This window comes from Procambarus clarkii, chromosome 19, assembly GCF_040958095.1.
Source record: "Procambarus clarkii isolate CNS0578487 chromosome 19, FALCON_Pclarkii_2.0, whole genome shotgun sequence".
In the NCBI taxonomy this organism is placed as follows: domain Eukaryota; kingdom Metazoa; phylum Arthropoda; class Malacostraca; order Decapoda; family Cambaridae; genus Procambarus; species Procambarus clarkii.
The window spans coordinates 29,312,419-29,332,257 of NC_091168.1; the positions used below are offsets into that span (position 1 = coordinate 29,312,419).

The 19,839-nt window shown below is 44.0% G+C and overlaps 1 protein-coding gene across 1 annotated transcript in view; it reads right to left on the bottom strand.

Annotated features, from left to right (window-relative positions):
- The window catches only part of LOC123757379 (uncharacterized PE-PGRS family protein PE_PGRS10), a 43,604-nt gene that overhangs the window by 13,643 nt on the left and 10,122 nt on the right, over positions 1–19,839 (bottom strand). Inside the window, exon 2 of the mRNA XM_069327207.1 lies at positions 16,718–16,768. Coding sequence (XP_069183308.1) covers positions 16,718–16,768 — 51 coding nt within the window. The remainder of the gene's footprint in view (positions 1–16,717; positions 16,769–19,839) is intronic.

The window sequence follows — 19,839 nt, forward strand, 5'->3', positions numbered from 1 at the left end:
GGGCTGTTTCCTGGGGAATGTGTTCGTGTGTGTATGTGTGCGTGTTAGAGAGAAATATATGTAGTAGATATAATAGAGGAAAAATAGATTGGTTAGAAAGGCGGGATTCATTTCCTCACTGTGTATTGTTATGATTATTGTAATAAGTATAATAATTATATAAGATTATTGTCACTTATATTTACAATGACACTAAAAGATAAAGATAATGGAAGAAAATAATAACTGGGCCATTGCAGATAATCATACGATTATACAATTTGAGAGATTTTAAAGATTTTATATATTACAGGCAACAATTATAGCTAATGCCGTTCTGAAAATTATTTTGGTTAATGTATATAATTAGAGATGACTATACATAATATATTGATAAAATCATAACAGATTATGTATAATATATTAGTAGATTAATAAGATTAATATATTAATAGATAAATATATTTATAGATTACATATATTCATATCTAAAATAACTATTGGTAACCAGTGTATTATGTAGCACAGTGGTCTGCGTCCTGGGCTGACACCAGAGGGGACCCGGGTCTCTATCCTACTCGAGGAGTGAGAGAGTTCACTCCGGGTACGTTTTCTTTCATCTGATGCAACTGTTCACCTAGCAGTAAAAAAAATAGGGACCCCAGGAGTAAGGCAGCTGTTGTGGGGATGTACCATCGGCATAGGTCAGTTGTTTGCGAAGGGGAGGGGGGGGGGGACCACGACCTGGATAAGACCAAATGCAGGCTTCCTGTCCCCGTCAACGGAAGTTAATTCTATCTAATAATTTAAAGGAATAAATCTAAAAAAAAATATTAATTAAAATTATACAATATAAAAATATTAATTAAAATTATACACAATATAAAAATATTAATTAAAATTATACACAATATAAAAATATTAATTAAAATTGTACACAATATTTGCATATGATAACTGACACGGAACTTATGTTCAAAAGAACGGAAATTATATTTGAACATTTAATCGTGCACATTTGTAATTATAAAAAGGAACAAGAGTTATAAAAAGGTAAAAAAAAAAAATAAATGCAAATATATTATGAACTAAAACACTGTCTTCTTTCCTTCGGAGTATTTTGTAAATTTCAGTAATATTTGGTGAAGGTGCTGCGATCCTCTACGATAGATAGGATGAAGTTAATTTAAATATTAAGTACACACACAAGTTTGCCCTGAAGAAAAAAAAACACAAAAATGAAAGCATCATTGAAAAAGGAGTTCGTAGAGTCAAGACACAATAGTAACTAAAACTACTTGAACCAATGCACTTAAAATGACTACCTTAAGTGAACAATGAGAGGCAGGAGTTAAAAAAGAAAAAGGCGTTATAGTGGAGTTAAACCACTAGTTAATACAACGAATCCAACTGATGGACTTAAAAACTAGCCTAACCAAACAATGAGACACAAGTGTGTGTGAGTGTGTGTGTGTGATCAGCTGTGTGCTTCATTAGTGGACCTTCCTCCATCATACTCCCGTCGTTTGTTTGATGTTGATTAAAAACAAAGTTGACATTGATGCTTACAAAACCATCGCTGCATAAATCACCACAACGGGTCTATAGTCATTAGCGTGTATAAAAACATGTTTTTTTTTACTAAATAGGTCGGTTTAATAACTACGCTTAATTATACATTTATAACTATTGAACTTATATAACTAGGCTTTATAATCTTATTAAAACTAGTCACAACGGGGTTGTGATTAGTTGTAACCTATTATAATATATCAAAATTAATTACGAGAATAGATCACTAAGCCAGTACGACAACACAACACTTGCAAGGGCTACGTAGACAAGAACCTGGGATAGGCCAGGGGAAAGGGACGGTGCCCAACCACCTGTGGACGGTCGGGGGGGATAGAACACTGACCTGCAAGAAGCGCGTGATCATCGCTCTACTAACTAGAACAAAGTGGGCTGGATACCGCAGGATAATAACTAGCCTTCCATAACGTCACTCCAGACCATAAGCAAGCAGGCAAGGGCATTAATAACTATAAGCTTCACTACCGGCAGTAACTCAGCCCCTGGTAACACGGGCCTCGGGGCGGACTTCTTGTAATAGCCATCACGACACTCGATCTTATGAAGGTATTATTATACCGGAATAATTGTCTTGTGTAGGAGGCTGCTGGCTTGTTCCCGAGCAATATGGACGTTGTGGAGATTAATGTCGCTGTTGTATATATGTATATATATCTATATATGCTGTGTGCGTGTGTAAAAGTAGCCCAAATTTGGGCTACTTTTGCTACTTTGTAGCCCAAATTTGGGCTACTTTCGCTACTTTGCAGCCCAAAATTGGGCTACTTTCGCTACTTTGCAGCCCAAATTTGGGCTACTTTCGCTACTTTGTAGCCCAAATTTGGGCTACTTTCGCTACTTTGTAGCCCAAATTTGGGCTACTTTCGCTACTTTGTAGCCCAAATTTGGGCTACTTTCGCTACTTTGTACCCCAAAATTTTGCTACTTTCGCTACTTTGTAGCCCAATTTTGGGCTACAAAGCCCAAATTTGGCTACTTTCGCTACTTTTGTAAAGTAGTCCGCCGACTAGTTTGCCGCTAGCGGCCAAAAATCGGGCGATTTTTGGCCGCTACCAGCGAAAATTTCCCGATTTTTGGCCGCTACCTGCGAAAATTGCCCGATTTTTCGCCGGTAGCGGCGAAAATCGCCCGATTTTTGGCCGCTAGGAGCGACAATAGCCCGATTTTTGGCCGCTCGCGGCAAAAATCGCCACATTTCGGCCTCTAGCGTCGAAAATCGCCCCATTTTTGGCCGCTAGGGTAAAAAATCGCCCGATTTTAGGCCGATAGGGTCCAAAATCGCCCGATTTTTGGCTGTTAGCGGTTGAAATAGCCAGATTTTTTACCGCTAGCGGCGAAAATCGAACGATTTTTGGCTGCTAACAAAGAAAATCGAACGATTTTTGGCCGCTAACAGCGAAAATCGCCCGATTTTGGGGCCGTTTGCGGCAAAAATCGCCCGATTTTTGGCCGCTACATGCAAAAATCGAGCGAATTTTGGCCGCTAGCGGCGAAAATCGCCCGATTTTTGCCCAGTAGTGGCGAAATTCGCCCGATTTTTGGCCACTAACGGTTAAAATCGGCCGAGTTTTGGCCGCTATTGGCAAAAATCGCCCGATTTTGGCCGCTAGCGGCGAAAATCGCGCGAATTTTGCCCGCTAGCAGCGAAATTCGTTCGATTTTTGGCCGCTACCTGTGAAAATCGCGCGATTTTTGGCCGCTAGAGGCGAAATGCGCCCGGTTTTTGGCCGCTACCGGCGAAAATAGCCAGATTTTTGGCCGCAAGCGGCGAAAATAGCCTTATTTTTGGCCGCTAGCGCCAAAAATCGGGCTATTTTGTGGCCGCTAGTGGCGAAAATCGCCCGATTTTTGGCCGCTACCTGCAAAAATCGCGCGATTTTTGGCTGGTAGCGGCGAAAATTGCCCGATTTTTGGGCCGCTAGTGGCGAAAATCGCCCGATTTTTCGCCGCTAGCGGCGAAAATCGAACTGTTTTAGGCCGCTAATAGCGAAAATCGCCCGATTTCTGGCCGCTAGGAGCGAAAATCGCCTGACTTTTGGCCGTTAGCAGCGAAAATCGCGCAATTTTTGGCCGCTACCTGCAAAAATTGCGCTACTATTCTATTCAAATTTGGGCTACTTTCGCTTCTTTGTAGCCCAAATTTGGGCTATTTTCGCTACTTTGTAGCCCAAAATTGGGCTACATTCGCTAATTTGTAGCCCAAAATTGGGCTACTTTCGCTACTTTGTAGCCCAAAATTGGGCTACTTTCACTAATTTGTAGCCCAAAATTGGGCTACTTTCGCTAATTTGTAGCCCAAATTTGGGCTACTTTCACTACTTTGTAGCCCAAAATTGGGCTAATTTTGCTACTTTGTAGCCCAAAATTGGGCTAATTTTGCTACTTTGTAGCCCCAATTTGGGCTAATTTTGCTACTTTGTAGCCCCAATTTGGGCTAATTTTGCTACTTTGTAGCCCCAATTTGGGCTACTTTTGCTACTTTGTAGCCTAAAATTGGGCTACTTTCGCTACTTTGTAAAGTAGTTCGCCAAATAGTTTGCCGCTAGCGGCCAAAAATCGCCCGATTTTTGGCCGCTACCAGCGAAAAGTGCCCGATATTTGGCCGCTAGGAGCGAAAATAGCCCGATTTTTTGCCGCTAGCGGAAAAAATTGCCCGATTTGCGAAACCTCTAGCGTCGAAAATCGCCCGATTTTTGGCCGCTAGGGTAAAAAATAGGGCGATTTTTTGCCCCTAGCGTCGAAAATCTGGCGGTTTTTGGCCGCTAGCGGCGAAAATCGCCCAGTTTTTGGCCAGTAGCGGCGAAAATCGCGCGATTTTTGTCCGGTAGCGGCGAAAATGGCGCGATTTTTGCTCGCCAGCCACGAAAATCGCATGGCATTTGGCCGCGAAAATCGCGCGGTTTTTGGCGGGTAGCAGCGAAATTCGCACGATTTTTGACCGCTAGTGGCGAAATTCGCACGATTTTTGGCCGCTAGCGGCGAAAATCGCGCGATTTTTGGCCAGTAGCGGCGAAAATCGCGCGATTTTTGCCAGCCAGCTGTGAAAATCGCACGGTTTTTGGCCGCTAGCGGTGAAAATAGCCCCTTTTTTGGCCGCTAGCGGTGAAAGTCGGTCGATTTTTGGAAGCTAGGGGCGATAATCGCCCGATTTTTGGACGCTAGCCGCGAAAATTGCGCGATTTTTGGCCGCTACCTGCGAAAATCGCGCGATTTTTGCCCGCTACCGGCGAAATAGCCCCTTTTTTGGCCGCCAGCGGCGAAAATCGGTCGATTTTTGGCCGGTAGCGGCGAAAATCGCGCGATTTTTGGCCGCTAGCGGCGAAATTCGCACGATTTTTGGCCGCTAGGGGCGATAATCGCCCGATTTTTGGCCGCTAGCGGCAAAAATAGCCCCTTTTTTGGCCGCTAGCGGTGAAACTCGGTCGATTTTTGCCACTAGCGGCCAAAAACCGCGCGATTTTCGCCGATAGCAGCCAAAAATCGCGCGATTTTCGCCGCTACTGGCCAAAAATCGCGCGATTTTCGCCGCTAGCGGCCAAAAATCGTGCGAATTTCGCCGCTAGCGGACAAAAATCACGCGATTTTCGCAGCTGGCTGCCAAAAATCGCGCGATTTTCGCAGGAAAAGGTAAAAAATTGCGAGATTTTCGCCGCTAGCGGCCAAAAATCGTGCGAATTTCGCCGCTAGCGGCCAAAAATCGTGAAAATTTCGCCGCTAGCGTCCAAAAATCGGGCGATTTTCGCCACTTCTGGGGCAAAAATCGAGCGATATTTGCCCCGGTAGTGGCGAAAATCGCCTGATTTTTGGACGCTAGCGGCGAAAATCGCGCAATTTTTGCCCACTAGTGCCGAAAATAGCCCCTTTTTTGGCCGCTAGCGGCGAAAATCGCACGGTTTTTGGCCGCTAGCGGCGAAAATCGCGCGATTTTTGGCCTCTAGCGGCGAAATTCGCACGATTTTTGGCCGCTAGCGGCGAAAATTTGCGCGATTTTTGGCCAGTAGCGGCGAAAATCGCGCGACTTTTGCCAGCCAGATGCGAAAATCGCACGGATTTTGGCCGCTAGCGGCGAAAAATGCGCGATTTTTGGCCGCTAGCTGCGAAAATGGCGCGATTTTTGCCCGCTACCGGCAAAAATAGCCCGTTTTTTGCCCGCCAGCTGCGAAAATCGCACGGTTTTTGGCCGCTAGCGGCGAAAATCGCGCGATTTTGCCGCTAGCGGCGAAATTCGCACGATTTTTGGCCGCTAGCGGCGAAACTCGCACGATTTTTGGCCGCTAGCGGCGAAAATCGCCCGATTTTTGGCTCCTAGCGGCGAAAATAGCCCTTTTTTGGCCGCTAGCAGCGAAAATAGGTCGACTTTCGCCGCTTGCGGCCAAAAACCGTGCGATTTTCGCCTCTAGCGGGCAAAAATCGCGCGATTTTCGCCGCTAGCGCCCAAAAACCGAGCGATTTTCGCCGTTAGCGGGCAAAAATCGCGCGATTTTCGCAGGTAGCGGCCAAATTACTGAAAACGGCGATGGGTCATATTTTGCCCAAACCCCCCTGCAGTTTTCAAAATGTCTGAAATGTCGTTATTTTGACTCCTGAGCGTGATTTTTTATCCGAATTCTGACTCTCTGCACCTATTTTCAGTTTCAAATTACGAATTTTTATACCGAAAATATGACAATTACTGAAAACGGCGATGGGTCATATTTTGCCCAAACCCCCCTGCAGTTTTCAAAATGTCTGAAATGTCGGAAATTTGACTCCTGAGCGCGATTTTTGAGCCGAATTCTGACTCTCTTCACCTATTTTCAGTTTCAAATTACGACGTTTCATACCGAAAATATGCCAATTACTGAAAACGGCGATGGGTCATATTTTGCCCAAACCCCCCTGCAGTTTTTAAAATGTCTGAAATGTCGGAAATTTGACTCCTGAGCGTGATTTTTGAGCCGAATTCTGACTCTCTGCACCTATTTTCAGTTTCAAATTACGACGTTTCATACCGAAAATATGCCAATTACTGTAAACGGCGTTGGGTCATATTTTGCCCAAACCCCCCTGCAGTTTTCAAAATGTCTGAAATGTCGGAAATTTGACTCCTGAGCGTGATTTTTTATCGGAATTCTGACTCTCTGCACCTATTTTCAGTTTCAAATTACGACTTTTTATACCGAAAATATGCCAATTACTGACAACGGTGATGGGTCATATTTTGCCCAAACCTCCCTGCAGTTTACAAAATGTCTGAAATGTTGGAAATTTGACTCCTGAGCGTAATTTTTGAGCCGTATTCTGAGTCTCTGCGCATATTTTCAGTTTCAAATTACGACGTTTCATACCGAAAATATGCCAATTACTGTAAACGGCGATGGGTCATATTTTGCCCAAACCCCCCTGCAGTTTTCAAAATGTCCGAAATGTCGGAAATTTGACTCCTGAGCGTGATTTTTGAGCCGAATTCTGACTCTCTGCACCTATTTTCAGTTTCCAATTACGACGTTTCATACCGAAAATATGCCAATTACTGAAAACGGCGATGGGTCATATTTTGCCCAAACCCCCCTGCAGTTTTCAAAATGTCTGAAATGTCGGAAATTTCACTCCTGAGCGTGATTTTTGAGCCGAATTCTGACTTTCTGCACCTATTTTCAGTTTCAAATTACGACGTTTCATACCGAAAATATGCCAATTACTGTAAACGGCGATGGGTCATATTTTGCCCAAACCCCCCTGCAGTTTTCAAAATGTCTGAAATGTCGGAAACTTGACTCCTGAGCGTGATTTTTTATCGGAATTCTGACTCTCTGCACCTATTTTCAATTTCAACTTACGACTTTTTATACCGAAAATATGCCAATTACTGAAAACGGTGATGGGTCATATTTTGCCCAAACCTCCCTGCAGTTTTCAAAATGTCTGAAATGTTGGAAATTTGACTCCTGAGCGTAATTTTTGAGCCGTATTCTGAGTCTCTGCGCATATTTTCAGTTTCAAATTGCGACGTTTCATACCGAAAATATGCCAATTACTGTAAACGGCGATGGGTCATATTTTGCCCAAACCCCCCTGCAGTTTTCAAAATGTCCGAAATGTCGGAAATTTGACTCCTGAGCGTGATTTTTGAGCCGAATTCTGACTCTCTGCGCCTATTTTCAGTTTCAAATTACGACGTTTCATACCGAAAATATACCAATTACTGTAAACGGCGATGGGTCATATTTTGCCCAAACCCCCCTGCAGTTTTCAAAATGTCTGAAATGTCGGAAATTTGACTCCTGAGCGTGATTTTTGAGCCGTATTCTGACTCTCTGCGCCTATTTTCAGTTTCAAATTACGACGTTTCATACCGAAAATATGCCAATTACTGTAAACGACGATGGGTCATATTTTGCCCAAACCCCCCTGCAGTTTTCAAAATGTTTGAAATGTCGGAAATTTAACTCCTAAGCATGATTTTTGAGCCGAATTCTGACGCTCTGCACCTATTTTCAGTTTCAAATTACGACGTTTCATACCGAAAAAATGCCAATTACTGAAAACGGCGATGGGTCATATTTTGCCCAAACCCCCCTGCAGTTTTCAAAATGTCTGAAATGTCGGAAATTTGACTCCTGAGCGTGATTTTTGAGCCGTATTCTGACTCTCTGAGCCTATTTTCAGTTTCAAATTACTACGTTTCATACCGAAAATATGCCAATTACTGTAAACGGCGATGGGTCATATTTTGCCCAAACCCCCCTGCAGTTTTCAAAATGTCCGAAATGTCGGAAATTTGATTCCTGAGCGTAATTTTTGAGCCGAATTCTGACTCTCTGCACCTATTTTCAGTTTCAAATTACGACGTTTCATACCGAAAATATGCCAATTACTGAAAACGGCGATGGGTCATATTTTGCCCAAACCCCCCTGCAGTTTTCAAAATGTCTGAAATGTCGGAAATTTGACTCCTGAGCGTGATTTTTGAGCCGTATTCTGACTCTTTGCGCCTATTTTCAGTTTCAAATTACGACGTTTCATACCGAAAATATGCCAATTACTGTAAACGGCGATGGGTCATATTTTGCTCAAACCCCCCTGCAGTTTTCAAAACGTCCGAAATGTCGGAAATTTGACTCCTGAGCGTGATTTTTGAGCCGAATTCTGACTCTCTGCACCTATTTTCAGTTTCAAATTACGACGTTTCATACCGAAAATATGCAAATTACTGAAAACGGCGATGGGTCATATTTTGCCCAAACCCCCCTGCAGTTTTCAAAATGTCTGAAATGTCGGAAATTTGACCCCTGAGCGTGATTTTCGAGCCGAATTCTGACTCTCTGCACCTATTTTCAGTTTCAAATTACGACGTTTCATACCGAAAATATGCCAATTACTGTAAACGGCGATGGGTCATATTTTGCCCAAACCCCCCTGCAGTTTTCAAAATGTCCGAAATGTCGGAAATTTGACTCCTGAGCGTGATTTTTGAGCCGAATTCTGACTCTCCGCGCATATTTTCAGTTTCAAATTACGACGTTTCATACCGAAAATATACCAATTACTGTAAACGGCGATGGGTCATATTTTGCCCAAACCCCCCTGCAGTTTTCAAAATGTCTGAAATGTCGGAAATTTGACTCCTGAGCGTGATTTTTGAGCCGAATTCTGACTCTCTGCACCTATTTTCAGTTTCAAATTACGACGTTTCATACCGAAAATATGCTAATTACTGTAAACGGCGATGGGTCATATTTTGCCCAAACCCCCCTGCAGTTTTCAAAATGTCTTAAATGTCGGAAATTTGACTCCTGAGCGTGATTTTTGAGCCGAATTCTGACTCTCTGCACCTTTTTTCAAATTCAAATTACGACGTTTCATTCCGAAAAAATGCCAATTACTGAAAACGGCGATGGGTCATATTTTGCCCAAACCCCCCTGCAGTTTTCAAAATGTCGGAAATGTCGGAAATTTGACTCCTGAGCGTGATTTTTGAGCCGTATTCTGACTCTCTGCGCCTATTTTCAGTTTCAAATTACGACGTTTCATACCGAAAATATGCCAATTACTGTAAACGGCGATGGGTCATATTTTGCCCAAACCCCCCAGCAGTTTTCAAAATGTCTGAAATGTCGGAAATTTGACTCCTGAGCGTGATTTTTGAGCCGAATTCTGACTCTCTGCACCTATTTTCAGTTTCAAATTACGAAGTTTCATACCAAAAATATGCCAATTACTGAAAACGGCGATGGGTCATATTTTGCCCAAACCCCCCTGCAGTTTTCAAAATGTCTGAAATGTCGGAAATTTGACTCCTGAGCGTGATTTTTTATCCGAATTCTGACTCTCTGCACCTATTTTCAGTTTCAAATTACGACTTTTTATACAGAAAATATGCCAATTACTGAAAACGGCGATGGGTCATATTTTGCCCAAACCCCCCTGCAGTTTTCAAAATGTCTGAAATGTCGGAAATTTGACTCCTGAGCGAAATTTTTGAGCCGAATTCTGACTCTCTGCACCTATTTTCAGTTTCAAATTACGACGTTTCATACCGAAAATATGACAATTACTGAAAACGGCGATGGGTCATATTTTGCCCAAACTCCCCTGCAGTTTTTAAAATGTCTGAAATGTCGGACATTTCATTCCTGAGCATGATTTTTGAGCCGAATTCTGACTCTCTGCACCTATTTTCAGTTTCAAATTACGACGTTTCATACCGAAAATATGCCAATTACTGTAAACGGCGATGGGTCATATTTTGCCCAAACCCCCCTGCAGTTCTCAAAATGTCTGAAATGTCGGAAATTTGACTCCTGAGCGTGATTTTTTATCCGAATTCTGACTCTCTGCACCTATTTTCAGTTTCAAATTACGAATTTTTATACCGAAAATATGCTAATTACTTGAAACGGCGATGGGTCATATTTTGCCCAAACCCCCCTGCAGTTTTCAAAATGTCTGAAATGTCGGAAATTTGACTCCTGAGCGTGATTTTTGAGCCGAATTCTGACTCTCTGCACCTATTTTCAGTTTCAAATTACGACGTTTCATACCGAAAATATGCCAATTACTGAAAACGGCGATGGGTCATATTTTGCCCAAACCCCCCTGCAGTTTTCAAAATGTCTGAAATGTCGGAAATTTGACTCCTGAGCGCGATTTTTGAGCCGAATTCTGACTCTCTGCACCTATTTTCAGTTTCAAATTACGACGTTTCATACCGAAAATATGCCAATTACTGAAAACGGGGATGGGTCATATTTTGCCCAAACCCCCCTGCAGTTTTTAAAATGTCTGAAATGTCGGAAATTTGACTCCTGAGCGTGATTTTTGAGCCAAATTCTGACTCTCTGCACCTATTTTCAGTTTCAAATTACGACGTTTCATACCGAAAATATGCCAATTACTGTAAACGGCGATGGGTCATATTTTGCCCAAACCCCCCTGCAGTTTTCAAAATGTCTGAAATGTCGGAAACTTGACTCCTGAGCGTGATTTTTTATCGGAATTCTGACTCTCTGCACCTATTTTCAGTTTCAAATTACGACTTTTTATACCGAAAATATGCCAATTACTGAAAACGGCGATGGGTCATATTTTGCCCAAACCCCTCTGCAGTTTTCAAAATGTCTGAAATGTCGGAAATGTGACTCCTTAGCGTAATTTTTGAGCCGTATTCTGACTCTTTGCGCATATTTTCAGTTTCAAATTACGACGTTTCATACCGAAAATATGCCAATTACTGTAAACGGCGATGGGTCATATTTTGCCCAATCCCCCCTGCAGTTTTCAAAATGTCCGAAATGTCGGAAATTTGACTCCTGAGCGTGATTTTTGAGCCGAATTCTGACTCTCGGCGCCTATTTTCAGTTTCAAATTACGACGTTTCATACCGAAAATATACCAATTACTGTAAACGGCGATGGGTCATATTTTGCCCAAACCCCCCTGCAGTTTTCAAAATGTCTGAAATGTCGGAAATTTGACTCCTGAGCGTGATTTTTGAGCCGTATTCTGACTCTCTGCACCTATTTTCAGTTTTAAATTACGACGTTTCATACCGAAAATATGCCAATTACTGTAAACGGCGATGGGTCAGATTTTGCCCAAACCCCCCTGCAGTTTTCAAAATGTCCGAAATGTCGGAAATTTGACTCCTGAGCGTGATTTTTGAGCCGAATTCTGACTCTTTGCACCTATTTTCAGTTTCAAATTACGAAGTTTCATACCAAAAATATGCCAATTACTGAAAACGGCGATGGGTCATATTTTGCCCAAACCCCCCCTGCAGTTTTCAAAATGTCTGAAATGTCGGAAATTTGACTCCTGAGCGTGATTTTTTATCCGAATTCTGACTCTCTGCACCTATTTTCAGTTTCAAATTACGACTTTTTATACAGAAAATATGCCAATTACTGAAAACGGCGATGGGTCATATTTTGCCCAAACCCCCCTGCAGTTTTCAAAATGTCTGAAATGTCGGAAATTTGACTCCTGAGCGCAATTTTTGAGCCGAATTCTGACTCTCTGCACCTATTTTCAGTTTCAAATTACGACGTTTCATACCGAAAATATGCCAATTACTGAAAACGGCGATGGGTCATATTTTGCCCAAACCCCCCTGCAGTTTTTAAAATGTCTGTAATGTCGGACATTTCATTCCTGAGCGTGATTTTTGAGCCGAATTCTGACTCTCTGCACCTATTTTCAGTTTCAAATTACGACGTTTCATACCGAAAATATGCCAATTACTGTACAAGGCGATGGGTCATATTTTGCCCAAACCCCCCTGCAGTTTTTAAAATGTCTGAAATGTCGGAAATTTGACTCCTGAGCGTGATTTTTGAGCCGAATTCTGACTCTCTGCACCTATTTTCAGTTTCAAATTACGACGTTTCATACCGAAAATATGCCAATTACTGTAAACGGCGATGGGTCATATTTTGCCCAAACCCCCCTGCAGTTTTCAAAATGTCTGAAATGGCGGAAATTTGACTCCTGAGCGTGATTTTTGAGCCGAATTCTGACTCTCTGCACCTATTTTCAGTTTCAAATTACGACGTTTCATACCGAAAATATGCCAATTACTGTAAACGGCGATGGGTCATATTTTGCCCAAATCCCCCTGCAGTTTTCAAAATGTCGGAAATGTCTGAAACTTGACTCCTGAGCGTGTTTTCTTATCGGAATTCTGACTCTCTGCACCTATTTTCAGTTTCAAATTACGACTTTTTATACCGAAAATATGCCAATTACTGAAAACGGCGATGGGTCATATTTTGCCCAAACCCCCCTGCAGTTTTCAAAATGTCTGAAATGTCGGAAATTTGACTCCTGAGCGTAATTTCTGAGCCGTATTCTGACTCTCTGCGCCTATTTTCAGTTTCAAATTACGACGTTTCATACCGAAAATATGCCAATTACTGTAAACGGCGATGGGTCATATTTTGCCCAAACGCCCCTGCAGTTTTCAAAATATCTGAAATGTCGGAAATTTGACTCCTGAGCATGATTTTTGAGCCGTATTCTGACTCTCTGCGCCTATTTTCAGTTTCAAATTACGATGTTTCATACCGAAAATATGCCAATTACTGTAAACGGCGTTGGGTCATATTTTGCCCAAACCCCCCTGCAGTTTTCAAAATGTCTGAAATGTCGAAAATTTGACTCCTGAGCGTGATTTTTGAGCCGAATTCTGACTCTCTGCACCTATTTTCAGTTTCAAATTACGACGTTTCATACCGAAAATATGCCAATTACTGAAAACGGCGATGGGTCATATTTTGCCCAAATCCCCCTGCAGTTTTCAAAATGTCTGAAATGTCGGAAATTTTACTCCTGAGCGTGATTTTTGAGCCGTATTCTGACTCTGCGCCTATTTTCAGTTTCAAATTACGACGTTTCATACCGAAAATGTGTCAATTACTGTAAACGGCGATGGGTCATATTTTGCCCAAACCCCCCTGCAGTTTTCAAAATGTCCGAAATGTCGGAAATTTGACTCCTGAGCGTGATTTTTGAGCCGAATTTTGACTCTCTGCACCTATTTTTAGTTTCAAATTACGACGTTTCATACCGAAAATATGCCAATTACTGTAAACGGCGATGGGTCATATTTTGCCCAAACCCCCCTGCAGTTTTCAAAATGTCTTAAATGTCGGAAATTTGACTCCTGAGCGTGATTTTTGAGCCGAATTCTGTCTCTCTGCACCTATTTTCAGTTTCAAATTACGACGTTTCATACCGAAAATATGCCAATTACTGAAAACGGCGATGGGTCATATTTTGACCCATCGCACGGAGGTCACTATAGCCCGGGGTCGCCTCTCAACCCGTCCTCCTAAGGTTTCCTAACGTCAAGAAACTGTCGTACTAAATTGCCCCCTTATCCTAACCTACCAGAGGACCCCAAACAGAAAACTGGGGTCAGTATGTCAATCTCGCGAGCCGCTTCCGTTTTCTATTACGACGGTTCTTGGCCTTAGTTAGAGTATACGTTAAAATGCGACGTTCTATTAGGAGGACGGGTTGCACCTCTGGTCCATACACATGTACTGGTGAACGAGGACCAGGTTTCTCACTCTTCTGGCTCTGTCTCTCAGTCAACAGCCGAGCCGAAGTGTACAAATGTCTGAAATTAATAATTTCTAGGTCTAACTTAGAGTAAATAGTATCCGGCTAGTTCCAACTTAGTCGCTATAGTAGTATCCGGATATTTCAACCTAAGCCGCTATAATAGTATCCGGATACTTTCAAGTCTTTACAATAGTGTCCGGATATTTCCAACTAAGCCGCTATAGTAGTACCCGGATTCTTCTAAGCCGCTATAGTAATATCCGGCTAGTTCGAACATAGCCGCTAGAGTAGTATCCGGCTAGTTTCAACTCAGCTGGTAGAGTAAATAGTATCCGGCTCACTTACAACAATAGAGACTATGCAGCCGGAATGGGTAATATACAAATTTTTGTTCCAATTTGAGAAAATTGTGCCACACACAGAAATCACAATAGCGTGATGCATCAGATGAACAAATCCACAAGGGCCGTGATGAGGTTCGAAGCCTCATCACTGCTCTTGTGGATTTGTTCAAGTTGAGCCATATTTACATTCTACAGTGAATCACTTGAGGTCAACAAGCCGTGAGAAGCCATCGTAGGTCCTCGACTAACGGGGTCAAGAAGAAGGTGAAGGGTTCGACTCCCCAACTAACAGCTAATGCGTTAAGCGCACCGGAAACGCTCCGAAACGCATGAATAAACTGACATGAGATAACATACAAAAAATTATGACGTTATTCTAACATTTTTGTAAGGTGAGGTTGTTTTTAATCGATGCTTTTAAGAGCATATTTGTAATAATAATAATAATAATAATAATAATAATAATAATAATAATAATAATAATAATAATGCAAAGGGATTATTTTTATTAATCGCAAGATGAAAAAACATTTCCCACACAGTACATAAAAGTTGAAATTTCGCTGGTAAGTCTGATTGAGGCACAATGGACTGTGTGTGTGTGTGTGTGTGTGTGTGTGTGTGTGTGTGTGTGTGTGTGTGTGTGTGTGTGTGCACGCGCGCGAGAACGCTCCCCCTTGAGATATATAACCTTCTCAATTACTGCAACATTTTCCAGGCGGGAGAGCAGGAGCAGAACACGGGGCGCCTCTCCTGGGTACCAAAATATATTAATAAAAACTTTAGGAGGGAGAGTTAGTGGAGGAGCGAAGAGCGTAGCTTGGCGTAGCGCGTCAACGCACACTTTGTCTCTGGCAGGTGGCTGCTCTCTGGGTACTCAAGTACTCGTATGTTCTTGTTAAACTTCAGCTCCTGGGCGTCGCCTTTCATTCCCTGGTCACCCACTGCTAATGGTTCCCGGCCGTCTTCTTATCATTACCTTCTATCTCTTAACTGTGGATGTTGTGCGCCTCCTGTCCTCTTTTGTTTTCTGTCTATATGTTTTGCTAGACATTTGTGTTAACCATGCCACTGCCTCTTGTAATCGTGTATGTTGAGATCATGTCCACTGTTGTCCGTCCCTTCTCCAGCTTAGTGAGGTCCAGTTGCCTGACGTATTATTCCCCGCAACGCAGCTCCTGTTGTTCCGAGACCAGGATTTTAGTAAACGTTTATACTATCCATAGTTTTGTTGGATTTGTCAATGAGGCTGCATAATGCGGTGCTAGTCTAACATACGTTGTGAACAATGTTCTGGAAAATTTCCTTGTCCATGTTCCTGATGGGAACCCGAATGTTCAACAGTTTTCTATACGCCGCTGAAGTTATCCAGTTAACATGTGGTTTTACTAATGTATTTCCTTCTCTAACTCGAGCATTTGTCCCCCGCCACCTTTTACTGTCCATGTGTCCTCTCCCTAGTTATAAAAAAAAACAACATATCACCTTGCATTTTATTGGATTAAATTCGACCAGCCATTTCTCAGACCATATCTCTAGTATGTTAAGGTAAACCTTGACCATTCTATCCCTCACTGTCCAGCCCGTTATCGGCGTGAGGGGGGTTGGGGGGCTAGTGGGGAAGAGGGTGGGGGTGGGGGTGGGGGGCTTCTGTCCAAGTGTGATCCTCGATAATATGACATGTCATCTGTCCCCTTTGACCCTTGTTCGCACTCCACACTTCTACTTTCTGGATAAGGCTTCCTGACCACACTATTCCCACCTCGAGAGCCCGCTTGTGTTGTGGTGGAGGGTGAGCGGAGACGGCAGCACACTCACTCCCCGCTCGGAGCTCTTGGTGAGTTCGAGCGAGGAGGGAGGCTTCGATGTCTCGGTACCTCCGTCTTCGTTACTGAACCCGATCTCGATGGCCTGGCGGTTCCTAAGGTGATGATCGCAGGGAGTGTATATCCAGGGTGCACCTGTAGCCTATAGCCCTGTATTGTGGGGGTTCCCTGTCCTCTCACTGTGACTTCGTGGTGGCTCTCTACAATACTTAAGGCATCGACACTTACAGCATAGGCTGGATAGGTACACAAGTTGAAGTGGTAGGATAAGTACACGAATGGAAGGGATTTATAAGTGTATGATTGGAAGTGGATGGATAACACCCATCACCATCAACACCACCCATCTATATCACCAACAACATCACCATCAAAATCAACAACACCACCGTCACTAACGCCGTCACCATCGTCATCACCATCACTTACCCTTGTGCCAGAAGCGTTGCGGTGAGGTCATCCGAGTGGCCGAGAAGGAACCTGTAGGGAATGCCAAAATGGTGTCTTTAATACTTTGTCATATATATATATATATATATATATATATATATATATATATATATATATATATATATATATATATATATATATATATATATATGGCACAACTCTCCTAAACACGAGAGTCAAGTATACAACTTTAGAACACTTTCCCACCAGGAGACTCGAACCCTAGCCAGCACAGAAGCCTTCCAGCAACTGGCATAACAGGTACGCCTTAACCCTCTCCACCACCTGCTCAGACCCTTAAAAGAGATGGTAATTTCGGAGTTTGTGGTAATTTGTGGTATTTAAATACTCCGAAATTACCATCTCTTTTAAGGGTCTGAGCAGGTGGTGGAGAGGGTTAAGGCGTACCTGTTATGCCAGTTGCTGGAAGGCTTCTGTGCTGGCTAGGGTTCGAGTCTCCTGGTGGGAAAGTGTTCTAAAGTTATATATATATATATATATATATATATATATATATATATATATATATATATATATATATATATATATATATATATATATGTATGTATATATATATATACACACATACATGTCACGGCACCATAAACAACTCCCAGTGTCAACACCTACACAAGGATCAATCATGACTGGCCTATGGAGCTCACCAGTTTAATAATCACACATTATATCCGGCTATTGTATCACGCTCTCACTCACAGCGTGGGCCAGGGGGAAAAGTTGTGACCCCCGGAGTGCAATCATCAACTGGCCCATGTGTTCACCGCTATCTTCACCAAAGGTTACAATCATGCAAGTATATTGTTCACAATCAACAGGCATGGCAAAACTTAGTCCTGGGAGCTCGCTATTGTAACCTTTACCATTTGGGCATTTTTTCTTCAGGTATTTTAGACATTTAATCCACGGCCAATTGCAACATGAAATCCATTTTTTTTTAACACGGGTAGTTTTTGACATTTAGATCATAATTACATTAAATAATAGTTTAATACAAAAATGGGCCTACATGATTTATATATAAACCTGTTTTTGAAAATAATATTAACACGAATAGACTAAATCATTTATACACACACTATTTTTTTCATAGAGCATAATCAAATATAGACTAATGTAATATTTGCCCCTGGGGGGAACCTAAGCCGGTACGCGCCATCCCTGTAGCCATTATTACCTATTGTCAAGTGAATAACAACATGTCAAACCAATTTACCGATTAATATTCCAAGCATGTAATCCATACACTGAGAGTGCTGAGGTCACTCGCCCTCAGACAACCACCTGAAGGAACACCTCCACGACACTGAGAGGGCTGAGGTCACTCGCCCTCAGACAACCATCTCAAGGATCACCTCCACGACACTGAGAGTGCTGAGGTCACTCGCCCTCAGACAACCACCTCAAGGACCACCTCCACGACACTGAGAGGGCTGAGGTCACTCGCCCTCAGACAACCACCTCAAGGACCACCTCCACGACACTGAGAGGGCTGAGGTCACTCGCCCTCAGACAACCACCTCAAGGAACCCCTCCACGACACTGAGAGGGCTGAGGTCACTCGCCCTCAGACAACCACCTGAAGGAACCCCTCCACGACACTGAGAGGGCTGAGGTCACTCGCCTCAGACAACCACCTGAAGGAACCCCTCCACGACACTGAGAGGGCTGAGGTCACTCGCCCTCAGACAACCACCTCAAGGAACCCCTCCACGACACTTAGAGGGCTGACTAGGTCACTCGCCCTCAGACAACCACCTGAAGGAACCCCTCCACGACACTGAGAGGGCTGAGGTCACTCGCCCTCAGACAACCACCTCAAGGACCACCTCCACGACACTGAGAGGGCTGAGGTCACTCGCCCTCAGACAACCACCTGAAGGAACCCCTCCCCGACACTGAGAGGGCTGAGGTCACTCGCCTCAGACAACCACCTGAAGGAACACCTCCACGACACTGAGAGGGCTGAGGTCACTCGCCCTCAGACAACCACCTGAAGGAACCCCTCCACGACACTGAGAGTGCTGAGGTCACTCGCCCTCAGACAACCACCTGAAGGAACCCCTCCACGACACTGAGAGGGCTGAGGTCACTCGCCCTCAGACAACCACCTGAAGGAACACCTCCACGACACAGAGGGCTGAGGTCACTCGCCCTCAGACAACCACCTGAAGGAACACCTCCACGACACTGAGAGGGCTGAGGTCACTCGCCCTCAGACAACCACCTGAAGGAACCCCTCCACGACACTGAGAGTGCTGAGGTCACTCGCCCTCAGACAACCACCTGAAGGAACCCCTCCACGACACTGAGAGGGCTGAGGTCACTCGCCCTCAGACAACCACCTGAAGGAACACCTCCACGACACAGAGGGCTGAGGTCACTCGCCCTCAGACAACCACCTGAAGGAACACCTCCACGACACAGAGGGTTGAGGTCACTCGCCTCAGACAACCACCTGAAGGAACACCTCCACGACACTGAGAGGGCTGAGGTCACTCGCACTCAGACAACCATCTCAAGGAGCACCTCCACGACACTGAGAGGGCTGAGGTCACTCGCCCTCAGACAACCACCTCAAGGAACACCTCCACGACACTGAGAGGGCTGAGGTCACTCGCCCTCAGACAACCATCTCAAGGAGCACCTCCACGACACAGAGGGCTGAGGTCACTCGCCCTCAGACAACCACCTCAAGGACCACCTCCACGACACTGAGAGGGCTGAGGTCACTCGCCTCAGACAACCACCTCAAGGACCACCTCCACGACACTGAGAGGGCTGAGGTCACTCGCCTCAGACAACCACCTCAAGGACCACCTCCACGACACTGAGAGGGCTGAGGTCACTCGCCCTCAGACAACCATCTCAAGGAGCACCTCCACGACACTGAGAGGGCTGAGGTCACTCGCCCTCAGACAACCATCTCAAGGACCACCTCCACGACACTGAGAGGGCTGAGGTCACTCGCCCTCAGACAACCATCTCAAGGACCACCTCCACGACACTGAGAGGGCTGAGGTCACTCGCCCTCAGACAACCATCTCAAGGATCACCTCCACGACACTGAGAGGGCTGAGGTC